The 17,802-nt window shown below is 46.1% G+C and overlaps 1 protein-coding gene across 3 annotated transcripts in view; it reads right to left on the reverse strand.

Annotated features, from left to right (window-relative positions):
* syvn1 (synovial apoptosis inhibitor 1, synoviolin) overlaps positions 1-17,802 on the reverse strand; it is a 51,898-nt gene that overhangs the window by 22,526 nt on the left and 11,570 nt on the right. For all 3 annotated transcript variants that reach the window (XM_052045099.1, XM_052045100.1, XM_052045097.1), the window contains exons 4-8: positions 15,829-15,981; positions 12,171-12,219; positions 9,373-9,476; positions 2,351-2,477; positions 784-883 (exon numbers count right to left, since the gene is read on the reverse strand). In XM_052045099.1, coding sequence (XP_051901059.1) covers positions 784-883; positions 2,351-2,477; positions 9,373-9,476; positions 12,171-12,219; positions 15,829-15,981 — 533 coding nt within the window. The remainder of the gene's footprint in view (positions 1-783; positions 884-2,350; positions 2,478-9,372; positions 9,477-12,170; positions 12,220-15,828; positions 15,982-17,802) is intronic.

The raw sequence follows: 17,802 nt of genomic DNA on the forward strand, positions 1-17,802 counted from the left end.
CCGCTGTCCGTAAGGAGTTTGTACGTTCTCCCCGGGTCTGCGTGGGTTTCCTCCCACATTCATAGAATCATAAAATCATAGAAAGTACAGCACAATACAGGCCCTTCAGCCCACAATGTTGTGATGACCTTTCAGCCTCTCCTAAAAACCATCTAACCCCTTCCTCCCCACATATCCCTCTATTTTAAATTCCTCCATATGCTTATCTAGCAATCTCCTGAATTTGACCAATGTACCTGCCTCCACCACCGCCCCAGGCAGCGTATTCCATACCATATTCCAAAGACGTACGGGTTAGGAAGTTGCGGGCATGCTACGTTGGCGCCGGAAGCGTGGCGACACTTGCGGGCTGCCCCCAGAACACTATGCAAAAAGATGCATTTCACTGTGCGTTTCGATGTACGTGTGACTAATAAAGAGATCTTATCTAGTAAATCTTTGGAATTCTTTACCCAAGGAGGCTGTGGAGGCTCAGTTTGTTGAGTTACTTCAACATTGGCATTGAAGAGAGGAGCAGGCAAGTGGGGCCGAATGGTCCACTCCTGATTCTAGTAAGACGAGGGCTCCACTGCACCGTGAGCACCTGTGACCCATTCTGTCCTTGAACATGAAGCCTATGGAACAACCTCTCAACCTCCTCCTGCAACTCAGATAAAACTCATGCCACAAGGAATTAACATTTGGCACTTACTTCACGGTCAACACTTCCCTCAACCTCTCCCCTTGCTCCTACAACTCAGATAAGACTCATTAAGAAGTCAGGAATTAACAGTGGACACTTACCTCATGGTCAGGTACATGGGACGAATGGCGAACAGAGGGAACGTGTGCACCTTGATCATTATGGTCATGAAAGCCATGTAGAGCAGAACCTTAATGAACCCTGAAGGGAAAGATCAGTGTCAGTGACAGTGTGGCAGCCAGAACGTCTACAGATTAAAATGCAGATATAGTACAATCCCCCTCACCGCAGTCAACAGGGCGTGGGTTCAATTCCTCCTTCAGGGACCTGAGCACAAAGAACACGACTCCCGGTGTACCAATTAACTTGAATGGTTTGTTATGAATAGTGAGGGGTTAATATGTATGTGCTAGCAAAATTGACAGATCATTTGTGGCAGCTTCCTTTAGTTGCTGATTTTCCATGTTACGTAGGTTATTGAAAGTATCCCAGCTGTGAAGTGCTTCGGAAAGTCTGAAAGGAATGTAATACAGTCCCAAATAGACTACAGGACCTTTCTGAATGTGCCCACAGTAGGCATGGCCCAGATGAAGGTGTTCCACACAAAGCTGTAGCCAGAGATAAGAAGTTAAGAATCTCATCAGGGTCAGTGAGCAGACCTCTTTCCAGCAAGGAGTTGGCTGAAGAGGTGCTGACTTAGAGTTAAGGACATGGATAAGGGAGTGGATGTACGATTGACAAGCTATCGGTATGGTATAGGAGGCTGAGCAATTAAATGGGAACAGATGTGAAAAGAGAAAACAAGTCCATAAATGGATCTGAGAAGGACGACAGGAGTGGATAGGAAGAACAAAGCAGCTTCTAGAAGATCAGAAGGAAATGTTTATATTAAAAGAAAACAAATTGTCGAAGATATCAGGAACAACTCCGGAGACCAACCGTCACAGAAGAGGTGAACCCGTCAGGGACTCAGGAGAACCCCTTATTGTAAGCCTAGCCAGTTCGCAAGTGTGCGGTGATATCCCAGCTTGGCAATGAAGAGTGGGTGCATGTAAACTCATCAGTATATCCAAGGGTCAATAAAAGTAGTTTGGAAACATAACTCTAGTTATATGACATGCCCAACTCATCCATGCTGACCAACTTGCTGAACTAAACTAGTCCCATTTGCCTGCGTTTGGCCCATGTCCTTCTAAACCTGTCCTCTGATGTACCTGTCCAAATGCCTTTTAAAATGTTGTAATTGTACCTGCCTCAGCCACTTCCTCTGGCAGCTCATTCCATATACGCACCAACCTCTGCATGGAAAAGTTACCTCTCAGGTCCCCTTTAAATATTTCCCCTCTCACATCAAATATATACCCTCTAGTTTTGGTCTTCACTACCCTGGGGAAAAGACTTTGGGTTTCCCCCATATCCACGTCCCTCATGATTTTTACAAATTCCGTTGAATGGGATTATTTGCCTGGAAGTGTTGTAACTGAGAGTTGAGCAACAACTAATACCATGAGAGTCCAGCGCCCTAACAACCTCTGGATGATCGAAGGGTCCCTCTCACACCACTACCAGTTTGTCACTCTACAAACCCTACCCACCTGAGCTGATAGCTCATCCAAAGCATCCCAAACCCCTGCGCACCCCACCACCCCCCCCCCCCCCCCACCATACCAGTCAGGAGTTCTGTGTAGAGCATATAAACAGCCTTGTTGTCCCAGGGGTTCTCACTCTGAAGGTCAATGCTGTGTAGAACGTATTTGATGAAAATGGTCAGTACCATGGTGAGAAGTATGGCATACTGTAAGGAAACAACACCACAGTTAGTGTGTGCACCCCAACAGAACCTCGGGGATAAATTACTTTCAGGAATGATGCAAGGTTAATAATTCTTACACAATTCCTTTATGGGCCAGCCCTTCCACTCCAGGCATCAACCCAAACCTTCTCTGCACTACTTCCAACACAAGCAAATCCTTTCTTAAATACAAGACCAAAATCAGACAATACTTCAAGCTGCAGTCTCACCAGCACCCTATAAACTTGCATTAAAAACTGTCTACTTTTATACAGCATACTCCTTGCAATAACTCAACATCCCACTAACCTTCATAATGATTTAGGACACTCAGCTCCCTATATCACAATATTTTATAACTCAATTTAAATAATAATTTGATTTTCCATTCTTCCCTCCAAACTGGATAACCACATATTATATTCCACTCAATTTCTTGCCCACTTTATATCCTTTAGTAGGCTCTATATATCCTCTTCACAACATGTGAATCTACCCAACTTTGTATCAGCAACAAATTTAACTTTATTCAGCTTCATCCTATTCATAGGAAGTAGTTAAGGCCCCAACACCAGTCCCTATGACTTACCACTAGTTACTGACAGCCAAGCCAAAAATGGCCCATTTATTCTAAGTCTGTATTTTTCATTGGTTCGCCAACCCACTAACCATGCAATGTACTACCACCAACCCCACGTTTCTCTTGTGCGGTAACCATCGTGGCACTTTAATCAAATGCCTTCTGGAAATTTAAATACACCACTCAAACTGAATTTGAAATTCCACTGTGCTAATGGTCACTCTTGGGGGAATTCTTTACAATGAAATCATTAATTAACCCCGTCTCATTAAAGAACATCAGACTTAAAACAGGCTGTTCCCTCTTAAAACATATTGAGCCAAAAACCTTTTCAAATACACACTGGACTTGCCCTCAGGGGTACCCTCACCAATTTGATTTGCCCAATCCATCAGAATGCCCATGAATACCACAGCTTCATTGTTTCTCAATTTATACTCTGTGCTAAAGTATAGCTTCCATTATGGGGGGCTACTTATTACTCCCACCAGTGACATCAAGCTGGAAAGAGTGCAAAGACTTACAAGGATGTTGCCAGGACTTGAGGTCCCAGGTTATATGGAGAAGTTGGGCAGGCTAAGACTTTATTCCTCGGAGTGCAGGAGACTGAAGGGTGACCTTATAGAGGTGTACAAGGGGCATAGATAGAGTGAATGTGCAGTTCTTTTCCCAGGGAATGGGAATCAAAAACTAGAAGGCAGAGGTTCAAGGCAAGAGGTGCAAAGTTTAAGAGCGACCAGAGGGGCAACTTCTTCACAGAGGGAGGAATGTACTGCCGAAGGAAGTTGTAGAACAGTGACAAGACAAAAGTATATGGATAGGAAAGGTTTAGGGGCCAAATGGGACTCTTAGGTGGGCATCTTGGTCAGCACAGATCAGAAGGACCCACTTCAATGCTATATTACTCTACAACTCTACTATTGCACATCTCCACCCAAACCAATTCTACACCTCCAACATGTCAATTACCCAGGAATATCTAGTTCCTAGCTCTGGTCACCTTGTAACCAGATCTCTAATGATTACAAGATTATACCCACATTTCTTTGTGCGTCATCAACTCATCCATCTTGTTACAAACGCTGAATACATTTAGAAAAAGCATCTTGTGAATTTTATCTTTTTGTTCCGTACTCTTTGCTGCTGCACTATTATGCTTGTCTGGTTGGTCCTTCCTGATCTCTCTGGTCATTGCTATCCATGGCAATGCCCTGCACTATGTCCTGCTTTTCCTTCTGAAATGCCCCTTCACCTGTTCCCCAGCTTCGCTTTGACTCCACCCATCCTTCTGCCAAGCTGGCTTCACATCCCCTCCTCAACCCCAAGGAATATTGAGGTACAGCCCATCCAAAGGGCTCTGACGAGATAGCAGTCATAGCAAGAGGGGTCAGCAGTGGGCTCACGACGAGCAGCAAAGCAACGATACAAACTCAGCGCCAGCATTTTGAAACAGTAACATCAGACATTAAGCTAGCACAAGGCAGAGGGAGGGAACTTGGAAGAACATAGGCAATAGGAATAGGCCATCTGGCCCGTCGAGCCTGCTCCGCCATTCAATAAGATCATGGCTGATCTGGCCGTGGACTTAGATCCACCTACCTGCCCTTTCCCCCCCATAATCCTTAATTTCCCTACTGTGCAAAAATCTCTCTTAAATGTACTTAAATGAGGTAGCCTCTATTGCTTCCCTGGGCAGAGAATTCAACAGATTCACTACTCTCTGGGAAAAGCGGTTTCTCCTCATCTATTCCCCTAAATCTTGAGGCCACGTCCCCTAGTTGTAGCCTCACCTACCAGTGGAAACAACTTTCCTGCCTCTTATCTATCCCTTTCATAATTTTATGTTTCTATAAGATCCCCTCTCATTCTTCTGAATTCTAACAAGTATAGTCCCAGGTGTCTCAATCTCTCCTCATAGGCTCACCCCCTCATCTCCTGAATCAACCTGGTGAACGTCCTCTGCACTGCCTCCAAAGCCAGTACGTCTTTCCTCAAGGAGACCAGAACCGCACGCAGTACTCCAGGTGCGGCCTCCCCAGTACCCAGTACAGTTGCAGCATAACCTCCCTGCTCTTAAATTCAATCCCTCCAGCAATGAAGGGCAACATTCCATTTGCCTTCTTGATAACCTGTTGCACCTGCAAACCAACCTTTTGCGATTTTCATGCACAACCACTCCCAAGTCCCTCTGCACAATAGCATGCTGCAATCTTCCACCATTTAAATAACTGAGGTCCTCATTCCCCCCCCCCAATCACATCCATATCATCTCTTTGGCACGTTAGATGTGTCCTCCACCGTGACGACAGACACAAATAGTTGTTCAAGGTCTCTGCATTTTCCACATTACCCAATATTAATTCCCCCTTCTCATCTTCCAAGGGACCCACTTTTCCACTTTTATAAAATATAAAAACAAGTTTTTATAATTGTGCTAGTTTACTTTCATAATCAACCTTCCCTTATTGCTTGCTTAGTGGCTCTGTTGCTTTTTAAAGTTTTCCCAATCTTCCAGTTTCCCACTACTCTTGGCGACTTTGTATGCATGAGCTTTTAACTTGATGCCTTTTTATTTCCTTGGTTATCCAAGGCTGGCTCTCCCCACCCTTATTGTCCTTGCTTTTAACTAGAATATACTTTTGTTGAGCACTGAAAAATCTTTGAAAGCCTTTCACTGTTCCTCAACTGTCCCACCATATAGTCTGTGTTCCCAGTCTACGCTAGCCGACTCCTCCCTCATCCTGTTGTCATTTCCCTTGTTTAGGCATAATACACTGGGTTTAGGTCGAATTACTGCACCCTCCATTTGTTGGAGAAATTCAATCATACTACGATTACTCTTTCCAAGAGGATTCCTAACTACAAGATTAATTTTACCTGTCTCATTGTACGGGACCAGGTCTAAGATGGCATGTTCCCTTGTAGGTTTACTAACATGCTGCTCAAGAAAACTGTCACAGATGCATTCTATGAAGTCCTCCTCAAGACTGCCTCGACCAACTTGATTCGCCTAATGTGGAAGTTAAAGTCCCCCATGACAACTGCCGTTCCATTCTTACATGCATCAAATATTTCTTGGTTTATTGCCTGTGCCACTAAGGTTATCATTCAGTGGCCTATAGACAAGTCCCACTAGAGATTTTTCCCTTTACTGTTCCTAATCTCTACCCAGATGGACTTAACATTCTACTCCCTAGATCTTATGCAGTCTCTCACTATCGATATGACCTCATTCTTATTTAAGAGCACTACCCCATCTCCCCTACCTTCCTGCCTATCCTTCCCTATTACCCAATACCCTTTGATATTTAATTCCTAGTCATCTCCACCCTGCAACCACATTTCTGTAGTGGAGACTAAATTATACCCCTTTGTATTGATTTGTGCCGCAAGTTCACTGACCTCGTTTCAAATACTACTGGTATTCAGATAAAGTGCCCTTACACTCATTGTCCTTTTAGAATCTAGTAACCTTTGTGTTTGACTGTTCTGTACACCACTCTTACTTTTCTTTTTTCTAACTTTTGCTCCAGTCTCTACTTTGCTTCCCTGTCTGTCTTTCTGCATGGATTCCATTCCCCTGCTATATTAGTTTAAACCCTCCCCAACAGCACTAGCAAACAATCCCCCTAGGGCATTGATCCCAGTCCTGCCCAGGTGTAGACTATCTGGTTTATACAGGTCCCACTTCCCCCAGAACCAGCTCCAATGCCCCAGGTATCTGAAACCCTCTCTCCTGCATCACTGCTGAAACCACATTCATCCCAACTATGCTGCTATTCCTACTCTGACTGGCACGTGGCACAGGTAGTAATCCTGGGATTAAAAAGTAGGACCTCAAAGGTGGTAATCTATCTCCTAGCTCCCTAAATTCAGCTTGTAGGACCTCACCCGCTTTTCCCTAAATAATTGGAACTTCGATGCACGACAACTGGCTGTTCACCCTCCCCTTCCAGAATGCCCTGCAGCCACGCTGAGACATCCCCGACCCTTGCACCTGGGAGGCAACACAACCGGGAATCCAATCTGCAGCCACAGAAGCTCCTGTCTATTCTCCTTACCATGGAATCCCCCACCACGATAGCTCTGCCACTCTTTTCCCTGCCCTCCCGTGCAGCAGAGCCACTCGCGGTGCTATGGTCCTGGCTACTGCTGCCTTCCCCTGATGAGCCATCTCCCCCAACAGTATCCAAAGCAGTATATTTGTTTTGGAGGGAGATGACTACAGGGGACTCCTGCACTACCTTCCTGCTACTGCTCTGCCTGTTGGTCAACCATTCCCTCAGCCTTTAAACTGCAGTATGACCAACTCACTAAACTTGTCACTCAAGTCTTTGTGCCTTTAACCACCACACTATGCAACAATTATTGGTGTACCTCCAGCCCTGGTTTCATGGCTAACATTAATGGGTCCACTGATGGCAGACATGCTTTCACCCACATGTGCCACAGGCATTGCCATGGTACAGTGGTTAATGTTGCTGCCTCACCGTTCCAACAACCCAGGTTCAATCCCAACCTCAGGTGCTGTGTGTGTGTGGAGTTTGCACGTTCTCTGGTGTAGGGTTTCCTCTGGGCACTTCTGTCCCCTCCCACGTCCCAACCATGTGCAGGTTGTTTGGTTAATTGGCCGCTGTAAATTGCTTCTAGTATGCAGGTGCATGGTAGAATCTGGGAGGGAATTAATGGGAGTGTGTGGGGATGATAAAAGAATCATTTTAATGTAGGATTCGTGTAAATGGGTGGCTGATGGGCGGCACGGACTTGGTGGGCCGAAGGGCCTGTTTCTGTGCCGTATCACAGTGTGACTCTACTTCATAAGGAGGTCACCAGCAAAAAAAAAAAAGCACTATCCACAACATTCTCAGCATCCCAGATGCTCCAAAATGAATCGACGTGCAGTCCGGTCATGCAGTCCGCCAGGAGCTGCAGCAGGACACCTCCTGCACACGTGGCCATCAGGGACACTGGCAGCCTCTGAGTTCCCACATTGCGCAGGGGGACATGACACGAGTCTGAGCTCACCTGCCATGACTAAAAAGCTTTGATGGAAAATAGACAAAAAAAATAAGAACCTACCCTCGTCTTAGTGTTGCTCACCCTCCTCGCTGAAGCCTGGTATTCAAAGCACACTTAGACAACCAGCAGCACTTTGACCAGACATCAGCCCCTCTCAAAATGGCCACTGCACTTGACCCTAACTTTTTATTAGCTGTTAATAATTAGCCAGTCACCTATTAACTAACAATTGTGTTCCGTTCTGGTTGCCTCCTTATAGGAAGGATGTGGAAGCTTTAGAGGGTGCAGAGGAGATCTACCAGGATGTTGCCAGGATTGGAGAGCATGTCTTAAGAGGATAGGTTGAGGGAGCTAGGGCTTTTCTCTTTGGAGTGGAGGATGAGAGGTGACTTGATAGAGGTGTACAAGATAAGAGGGATAGATCGAGTGGACAGTCAGACGTTTTCCCAGTGTGACAATGGCTAACACGAGGGGACATAATGTTAAGGTAATCGCAGGAAGGGGGATATCAGGGGTAAGGTTTTTTTTTTAAAAACAGAGTGGTGGGTGCATGGAACGCACTGCTGGCAGAGGTTGTGGGGGCAGATACTTTAGGGACATTTAAGAGACTCTTAGATAGACACATGAATGATAGAGAAATAGGGGGCTGTGTAGGAGGGAAGGGTTAGATAGATACTAGAGCAGGATAAAATGTCGGCACAACATTGTGAGCTGAAGGGCCTGTACTGTGCTGTAGTGTTCTATGTTCTAATTAGCTGACTTGCCTCTTAAATTCCTGCAAGTGAAACTCAAGCAAGGAGACTCACTTCTTTCCAATTCTCCTGCTCTTGCTCCAAGTCATTAACTGCTTAGCCTCCACCTCTTCTCACCAAAGCCTCGAGCCAAAGTCTCAGCTCCCCACTCCAACACTGGCACACTCACAGAATGGCTGCTGCCAAGTTGCTGCTGAGTGTTTATATGTTTGGCTTTTTCAAAGTTTTAAATTTATACCAGCCAGGTTAGTAAACACTCCTTTAGATGGTAAGGTAGTTCATATCCCTGCCACTCAGGTAGACACCTTTGGTCGAACAGATGCAGCAAGTTCACCAACCACATCTGATGTTTAAAGCAGGTGTTCAGCCAGATGTGTCCAGGATTTCTGGTTTAAAGCACTTTAACTGGGAAGAAGCTAAGTTCACTAATTTCAGGATCACTTATAGTCACACAACTCCTTTGAAGCCAATTTCACAAAAAGGTATCAGTTCTAGTCAACAGGTCACTCACTTTGACTGATAGCAGTTTAATGTGACCAAGTCTCACCTCAAAGCCAAACACCAGCTGGACAGAGGCTCCTCGAGTGATGATACTGTGACAGGCATGGTTCACAAACAGTAGATCCAGCACAGTGAGCAGGCCCATGAGTGCTGCAGGAGATACAAGAACAGCAGGGACAGGTTTTAGTTACTGAAGCCCAACATTTGAATGTTCTGAACAGAACTCATTTCAGACACTCCTAGGGCACATGGAGAATAAAGCACCCCTCTACACTATCCCATTCCACACTCCCAAAGCAGGGATAGCATTGGGTTGTGGTATCTATTAGGCAGTTGTGTGGTCAGCAGTGTATAAATACCAGTGTTGACTGTTTGGGTCAAATGGCCTGTTTTTCTATTATATAGATGGCCATCAACAAACTTTTCCGATTGTTTCGGCCTGCTCAAGTCAGAATTAGTACCACATCTCCGATTATCTCAGCTATTCCTTGACAATACTGTTAGCCTTCCTGAAGCAACGCACTGAACATACAGTCGAGGATGCTTGCCTGGCCATTTCCTTCTTTTTTCTACCTTCTGGGAGAGAGTATAGGAGCCTGAAAGCGCGGACATCCAGACTCAAGAACAGCTTCTTCCCCACGGATAACAGACTTCTGAACCAATCACCTCCGTCGAATCCCCTTCCCAGTGGTGCTGCCGTGTTCTTGAACCCTTCATTCTACACGTTATTCCATTAATGGCACCTCGGCACTTCTTTTACACTACAATCTTTGCACTTGCTGCATATATTGTATTTATTACCATGCATACTGCTTATTGAGAGCTTCACGCAAGCAAGGAATTTCATTGCATCTTAGTGTACATGACAAACTAATCTGAACTACTTTGTTGTTGTATATCAAATATTACCCTCCATTACACCATCGAATCACACCGATAGCTGTGCAAGGCTTTTAAATATTCCTTTTCACCTCAATCGCTGTCACTTGTGCTCTAAAAGCACAATCTAGTTAACTTTTTAAACCTTGAAAATTTAAATAAAATGACATTTGCTGTAGATTCTTCCTTTTTTTTTATTTTGACTTGAACTGCAGACGTGTCCCAGTGAGTGCACAAGGTGGAGTCAGAGCAAGATACACTGCAGTGTGCATCAAACTTAAAAGGCAATCCTGCTGACTCCAGCTGCAGTGACAGGTGTTAGCGACCTCCGGTGCAGGTGTGTCGACCAGGGTCAAGGCAGCACGCTCTCCTGCAACGCTGCACTGAAAGGCACTCGGCCCACAGACAACCACAAACCCAACCACTTCTCCAGGAGAGACGGCACATCTGACAGGACACGTCAACTTGAAGAAGCATCGTCACGGGGGAGGCCCCTGCATGGCAACTTTTAGAATCACTTATGCAAATCCTGAACAGCAGTTGCATAGGGTTTTTCTTTTATTATATAGAAACTCAGCCCTTCTGATTAGTACCACAGCTCACTGAGCAGTACTCAACAGCACAAAACGCACGCCTACAATCCCATGACTGCACTGATCATCACATCAGCAGTTCCATCTGCTGAAAAAGACTAAATACAGACCTCATCTATTCTCTTGAATGGATGCAAAAAAACCCTCAGTACTGTATGCAGAGTCACTGGCTTATCCCAGTGCCCTGGGGAAAATATTTATCACCATCAGTACAAGAAATGGTCTAGTCATTGTCTCATTACTGTCTACAGGAGCTTGTAATAGCTTCCTATATTACAACATGACCATACATCAGACATAACATAATGGCCTTAAAATACCACAGGGCAAGAGGTTGGGAAACGCATTGGATAATATCAAGGTTCTATTAAACTTCCGTCTTCAACCATTTAACTTGTTCCTCAAGTCACGCCGGACATTTGTCGGGAATTAATGGAGACAAGAGACTGCCGATGCTGGAGTCTGAAGCAACAAGCAAGAAGCTAGAGGAACTCAAGAGGTCAGGCAGCATCTGTGGAGGGAAATGGACAGTCATCATTTTGGGTCAAGACCCTTCATCTGGGCTTGAGGGGAGATAGCAAGTATGAAGAGCATGGAGTAAGAGCTGGCAGGCAATAGGTGGATTTCAAGTAAACTGCTCCCCCCACCCCTTTTCTCTCTCCTGATCTACACCCAGCCCAGCCCCCATCACCCTGTTTCTTTCCCCTCCATCTGCCCTCCCCCACTGTTACTATCTGCCCTCCCCACCTCCCTTCTTTGCTTCCATGCCCCACCTTCCTCTCCTATCAGATTCCCTCTGTCACCTCCACCTCTCACCCCCCAGCATCTGTCGCCACTCCCACTCTCCCCTCCTCCATCTGCCCATCACCCCCTCCCCACCTGGACCACTCATCACCTGCCAGCTTTTGCCCCAACCCTTCCCTTCCATACCGGCTATCTCCCCTCTACTTCGTCCAGATGAAGGTTCTCGATCCGAAATGTTGACCATCCATTTCCCTCCACAGATGCTGTCTGACCCACCGAGTTCCTCCAGCATCTTGTTAATTGCCAGGTATTAATTGCGTTAGAAGTGAATGGGAGGCAAGGACTGAGGGACATCTAAAAAGTGTTTGAGAATTACATTCAGAAATTCTGGCTAAATCCTGAAACAAGGGAGGACAATGCAATGACTGATAGTAGGAACGTCCTTCACAAATCTTTCAGGACATTTTGGGTTCAAAGCGAGGGGGGGGGGGGAAAAAAAAGTGATTTAGCATTGAACTGATTCGACTGAAGTGTCTGTGTGGGCTGCACTCCCACCCGGCTTCAGAGTTAGCCTGCTGACTCCCCCCACCCCCAATGCCACCAGAGCCTCTGACACCACGATACTCACAGGTGACACGGAAGTGAAACAGCACAGAGATGTTTGGACTCCTCTCCATCTGTACAGAAACACAAACAAACGGGTGAGGACAGTGGAACTTATGGGTTAGAAAACTGCAGTGTTGCTACTGACAATACAAACCCTTTAAATGACTCCACAATATTTTAGCTACAACAATACTATCTTAAAATCTACAAGGTTTTTGCCCTAGAATTAAATCTCAAAAAAAGAGTCGAGTTGACTATCCTGCTGGCTCCTAATGGCCTACAGAATACAATGTAATGATGTTACGCAGACTCAGCTTGATAATAGGGCAATTCACAACACAAAATAACCCCAGTTGCTAACTTCAGAGTGTGGAGGTGACAGGAACTCTCTCACTGGCATGGAACAGTCTTGTATCCTTCAGGTCAGAGGGAGGTTCTCCAATGTGCAGTTTCTCTGTTCGGCGAGAGTTTGTTGGGACAGTGTAGACAGGGCTTTACTAACGTCTAATCTGTATTGTACCAACCCTTGCAAGTTCTCTGCACCAGCCCGTGCCCATGTGTTTCATTTGACATAGCCAAGATTCCCTCCCACTGCAAGACCAAGGAATTTTGACCATCAGATTGAACAGGGGAATGATGGGCAGTGTCATCCCGTCATCTCTTTTAATGGAGAGGTTAAAGGACACCTTGCACCAGAGGCAGCAACAGACGGCACAGTCGAGGCTTAGATGGCGCTGGGGTGGGTATTTTAGTCATAATCATAGCACAGGAACAGGTCCTTCTGCTCACCAAGTTTACACCAAGAATTATGCACTGATTTACACTAAGCCCATTTTATTCTCAACTTTCCCTATTGGCAATTTACAGTAGGCAATTAACCCACCGATCTGCACATTGTTGGGATGCAAACTGAACCCGGAGCACGCGGGGAAACCAACTCGGTCACAGGGAGAATGTGCAAACTCCACACACACAGCACCGGAGGTCAGGATTGAACTCTAGATCTGAGGCAGCAGCACTAACGGTGGCTCGTATTTTCTGACAGCCTTTGCAGCATACAAGCACAACAAGTGGCTATCTGCCACTTTACTCCTCTAGTGCCCAATCCTTGCACCAGGGGAAAAAACTTAAATGGGATTGGTACAAATGGATGGTTTACAGTCAGCATGGACCTTATGGGCCAAAGGGCCTGTTTCTGTGCTGAATGTTATTCCATAGAGACAGCAGTCTCCCCGATCTGGGCAACACAATCCCCTGCTTCCAGTGTTAGAGCATGCTAATACTCAGGAACATGCCCTCTTCTCGTGACTACCATCAGGGAGGAGGTACAGGAGCCTGAAGACCCACACTCAATGATTCAGGAACAGCTTCTTCCCCTCCGCCATCAGATTTCTGAACGGTCCATGTTATTCTTTTATTTTTGCATTTTATAGTCATTGTGCCTTTGCACTGTACTGCTACCGCAAAACAAATTTCACAACATTCAAGTCAGTGATAATACACCCGATTCTTCAAACAAATCAAAAGAACTCAGAAGGCCACTGAGTAGTACAAGTGGCAGCTGGATAAAAGCTATAACACAGATAGCACTCAGGGCACCTTGATGTTTTATTCTCAAGTTTGAAACACACATAGAACATAGAAAACCTACAGCACATACAGGCCCTTCGGCCCACACGACTCTGCTGAACATGTCCCTACCTTAAGAAATTACTAGGCTTACCCATAAGCCCTCTATTTTTCTCTGCTCCACGTACCTATCCAAAAGTGTCCTAAAAGACCCTATCGTATCTGCCTCCACCACCGTTGCCGGCAGCCCATTCCACGCACTCACCACTCGAGTAAAAGAACTTACCCCTGACATCTCCTCTGTACCTACTCCCCAGCACCTTAAACCTGTGTCCTCTTGTGGCCACCATTTCAGCCCTGGGGAAAAGCCTCCGACTATCCACACAATCAATGCCTCTCATAAACCTCTATCAGGTCCCCCCTCATCCTCCGTCACTCCAAGGAGAAAAGGCCGAGTTCACTCAACCTGTTTTCACAAGGCATGCTCCCCAATCCAGGAAGCATTCTTGTAAATCTCCTCTGCACCCTCTCTATGGCTTCTACATCCTTCCTGCAGTGAGACAACTAGAACTGAGCACAGAACTCCAAGTGGGGTCTGACCAGGGTCCTATACAGCTGCAACATTACCTCTCAACTCCTAAATTCAATTCCACATAGATGATCATATACTACTCGTGGTACATTTTTCTGCTGTCAAGGATGGAGTGGGTCTTATGTACAACTGTTTGCATTGGCCCCTTTGTTGGACGACCTACGCAGTCAGTCAAACCCCCACTGTTCAGCCTTCAAGCAGTTATCCATTGAATCAGAGTTACACAGCATGTAATCAGGCCCTTTGGCCCAACTCATTTACACCGACCAAGGTACCTACCCCAGCTAGTCCCATTTGCCTGCATTTGACTCACATCCCCTATACTGTCGATGTACCTGTCCAAATGCCTTTTAAACATTGGCATTGTACCTGCCTTTACCATCTCCTCTGGCAGCTTGCTCCACATACCCACCACCCTCTGTCTGAAGTTGCACCTCACATCCCTTTAAATCTTTTCCCTCTTACCTTGAACCCATGCCTTCTGGTTTTAGACTCCTCCACCACCCCCCTCCCCCCCAACCCACCCTGGGGAAAAAGACTGTCCATTCACCTTATCTATACTCCTTGTGGTTGTATACACCTCTACAAGTTCACCCCTCAGCCTCCTACACTCCAGGTAAAACAGTCGCAGCCTATCCAGTCTCTCCTAATAACTCGAGCCCTCCCAGGAACATCCTTCCAAATCTTTTCTGTACCCTCTCCAGCTTAATGACCCCACTCACCCAGGTCATTCTCTCTTCTCTCCTCTTCCATCGGGTAGAAGATACAGGAGCCTGAGGGCACGTACCACCAGGCTCAAGGACAGCTTCTACCCCACTGTGATAAGACTATTGAACGGTTCCCTTATATAATGAAATGGACTCTGACCTCACAATCTACCTTGTTGTGACCTTGCACCTTATTGCACTGCACTCTCTCTGTAGCTGGGACACTTTACTCTGTACTGTTATTGTTTTTACCTGTACTACATCAATGTACTCTGTACTAACTCAATGTAACTGCACTGTGTAGTGAATTGACCTGTATGATCGGTATGCAAGACAAGTTTTTCACTGTACCTCGGGACAAGTGACAATAATAAACCAATACCGATCCTTCCTATAGTATAGCAAGTGGAAATGCACACAATACACCAAGCGCAGTCTCACCAATATCTTGTACAGTTGTAACATGACCTCTCAAGTACTCAATACCCTGACCGATGAAGGCAAGTGTGCCAAACACCTTTCTCAGCACCTTCATGCCAAACACCTGCCTGTGCCAATTGCTTGTTGAAAGTTCATGTTGAATCTGTTTTCACCACCCCCTTAAGCAGCAGGTTACACAGTTAACAATGATTCAGTGCCACTTATCGCTGCTGCAATCAACAGGCTTTTGCAGAACTACTTCGCCCAGAGGCCAATACAAACTGAAGAGCTACAGGCACTGGAATTTGCATACTGGTATTTCCACTTTGACAGCTGCCAACCAAGCAACCCCCACCCCCTACCCCCGAAGTGGCTGCACCAGAAGCACTTACAAAGTCTACCCGGTCCTCAGCCAACCAGTGGAAGCACTTGAGGAAGAGGAGCAGGGTGAAGATGGCCACAAAGCGCGGGCTGAAGTCATCCCTGAAGACGGTGAATGCCAGGCAGGTCTCAGTCACGGCATACCAGGAACGCTCAATTAAGTGCTAGGAAACAGGAAGGAACGAGCCTCATTAAAAAAAATCAATGTCCCATGGTTCTGATTAAACCCCTCCCCCCCTCCAAAATCAATATGTCAGAATTCAGAAATCAGAGGTACTTAGGAGTCCTAGTGCAAGATTCCCTGAAGGTTAACTTGCAGGCTGAGTTAGGAGTAAGGAAGGCAACTGCAATGTTAGCATTCATTTCGAGAGGAGTAGAATATAAAAGCAAGGATGTAATGCTGAGGCTTTATAATGCATTGGTCAGACCACATTTGGAGTATTGCAAGCAGTTTTGGGACCCCATATCTCAGGAAGGACATGCTGGTGTTGCCGAGGGCCCAGAACTTTACTAGAATGATCCCAGGGATGAAAGTGTTAATGTATGAGGACTGTTTGATGGCTCTGGACCTGTACTTGCTGGGGTTTAGAAGGATGGGGGCGGGGGATCTCATTGAAACCTACCAAATATTGAAAGGCCTGGATAGAGTTTCCAGTAGTGGGAGAGTCCAGGACCAGAGGGCACAGCCTCAGAATAGAAGGACATCCCTGAATCTGTGAAATTCATCGCCTCAGATAGCTGTGGAGACCACGTCAGTGGGTATATTTAAAGCAGAGGTTCTTGATTAGTAAGGGTGTCAGAGGTTACAGGGAGAAGGCAGGAAAATGGGGTTGAGGGGGAAAAAATAAATCAGCCATCATCGAATGGTGGAGCAGACTCAATGGGCCAAATGGCCTAATTCTGCTCCCATATCTTATAAGTCACCTCCTCCATCCAGTTTTGGAAAGGGAAGGGCAACAATACAAGCATTCAGATCCTGGATTCTAATTATACAGGAATCCAACTGGAGACAAGGCTGATCGTTTGTAGACAGCAGCATGCTGGTCAAGGTGCTGGAGGAACTCAGCAGGTCAAGCAGCATCTGTGGAGGCATTTCAGGTCAAGACTCTGCATGTGGTGCTGATGCAGGGTCTCCACCTGAAATGTCAACCTTCTCTGCCTCCACAGACACTGCTGGACCCACTGAGTGCCTCCAGCAGTTGTTTTCTCCCCACTCCAGATTCCAGCATCAAGGTCCCAAAACTGCTTGCAGTACTCCAAATGTGGTCTGGCCAATGCATTATAAATGCACCATGCTTTTGATGGTGCAAGCAGCTGGCCATTCAATGGCATGGGAGAGGTTTAGCTGCAGATAAACCTCCTCCTACTTGCTAGTAAGTTTGCAGATGATACAAAAGTTGGTGTTGTGGATAGTGTAGAAGGTTGCTGTAGATTACAACAGGACATTGATAGAATGCAGAGCTGGGCTGAGAAGTGGCAGATGGAGTTCACCCCGGTTAAGTGTGAAGTGATACACTTCGGCAGACTGAATTTGAAGGCAGAATACAAGGTCAATGGTAGGACTCTTAACAGTGTGGAGGAATAGAAGGATCTTAGAGTCTACGTCCATAGATCCCTCAAGGTTGCCGCGCAGGTCAATAGGGTTGTTAAGAAGGCGTATGGAGTGATGGCCTTCAGTTGTGGTATTGAGTTCAAGAACGGCAAGGTGATTTTGAGCTCTATAGAACTCTGGTTAGACCACACTTGGAGTATTGTGTTCAGTTCTGCTCGCCTCATTATAGGAAGGATGTGGAAGCTTTAGAGAGGGCGCAGAGGAGATTTATCAGGATGCTGCCTGGATTGGAGAGCAAGTCTTATGAAGATAGGTTGAGCGAGCTGGGGCTTTTCTCTTTGGAGAGGAGGATGAGAGGTGACTTGATAGAGAGGTACAAGATGATAAGAGGCATAGATCAAGTGGACAGTCAGAGACTTTTTCCCAGTGTGAC

This window comes from Pristis pectinata, chromosome 38 (genome assembly GCF_009764475.1).
Source record: "Pristis pectinata isolate sPriPec2 chromosome 38, sPriPec2.1.pri, whole genome shotgun sequence".
Lineage (NCBI taxonomy): Eukaryota > Metazoa > Chordata > Chondrichthyes > Rhinopristiformes > Pristidae > Pristis > Pristis pectinata.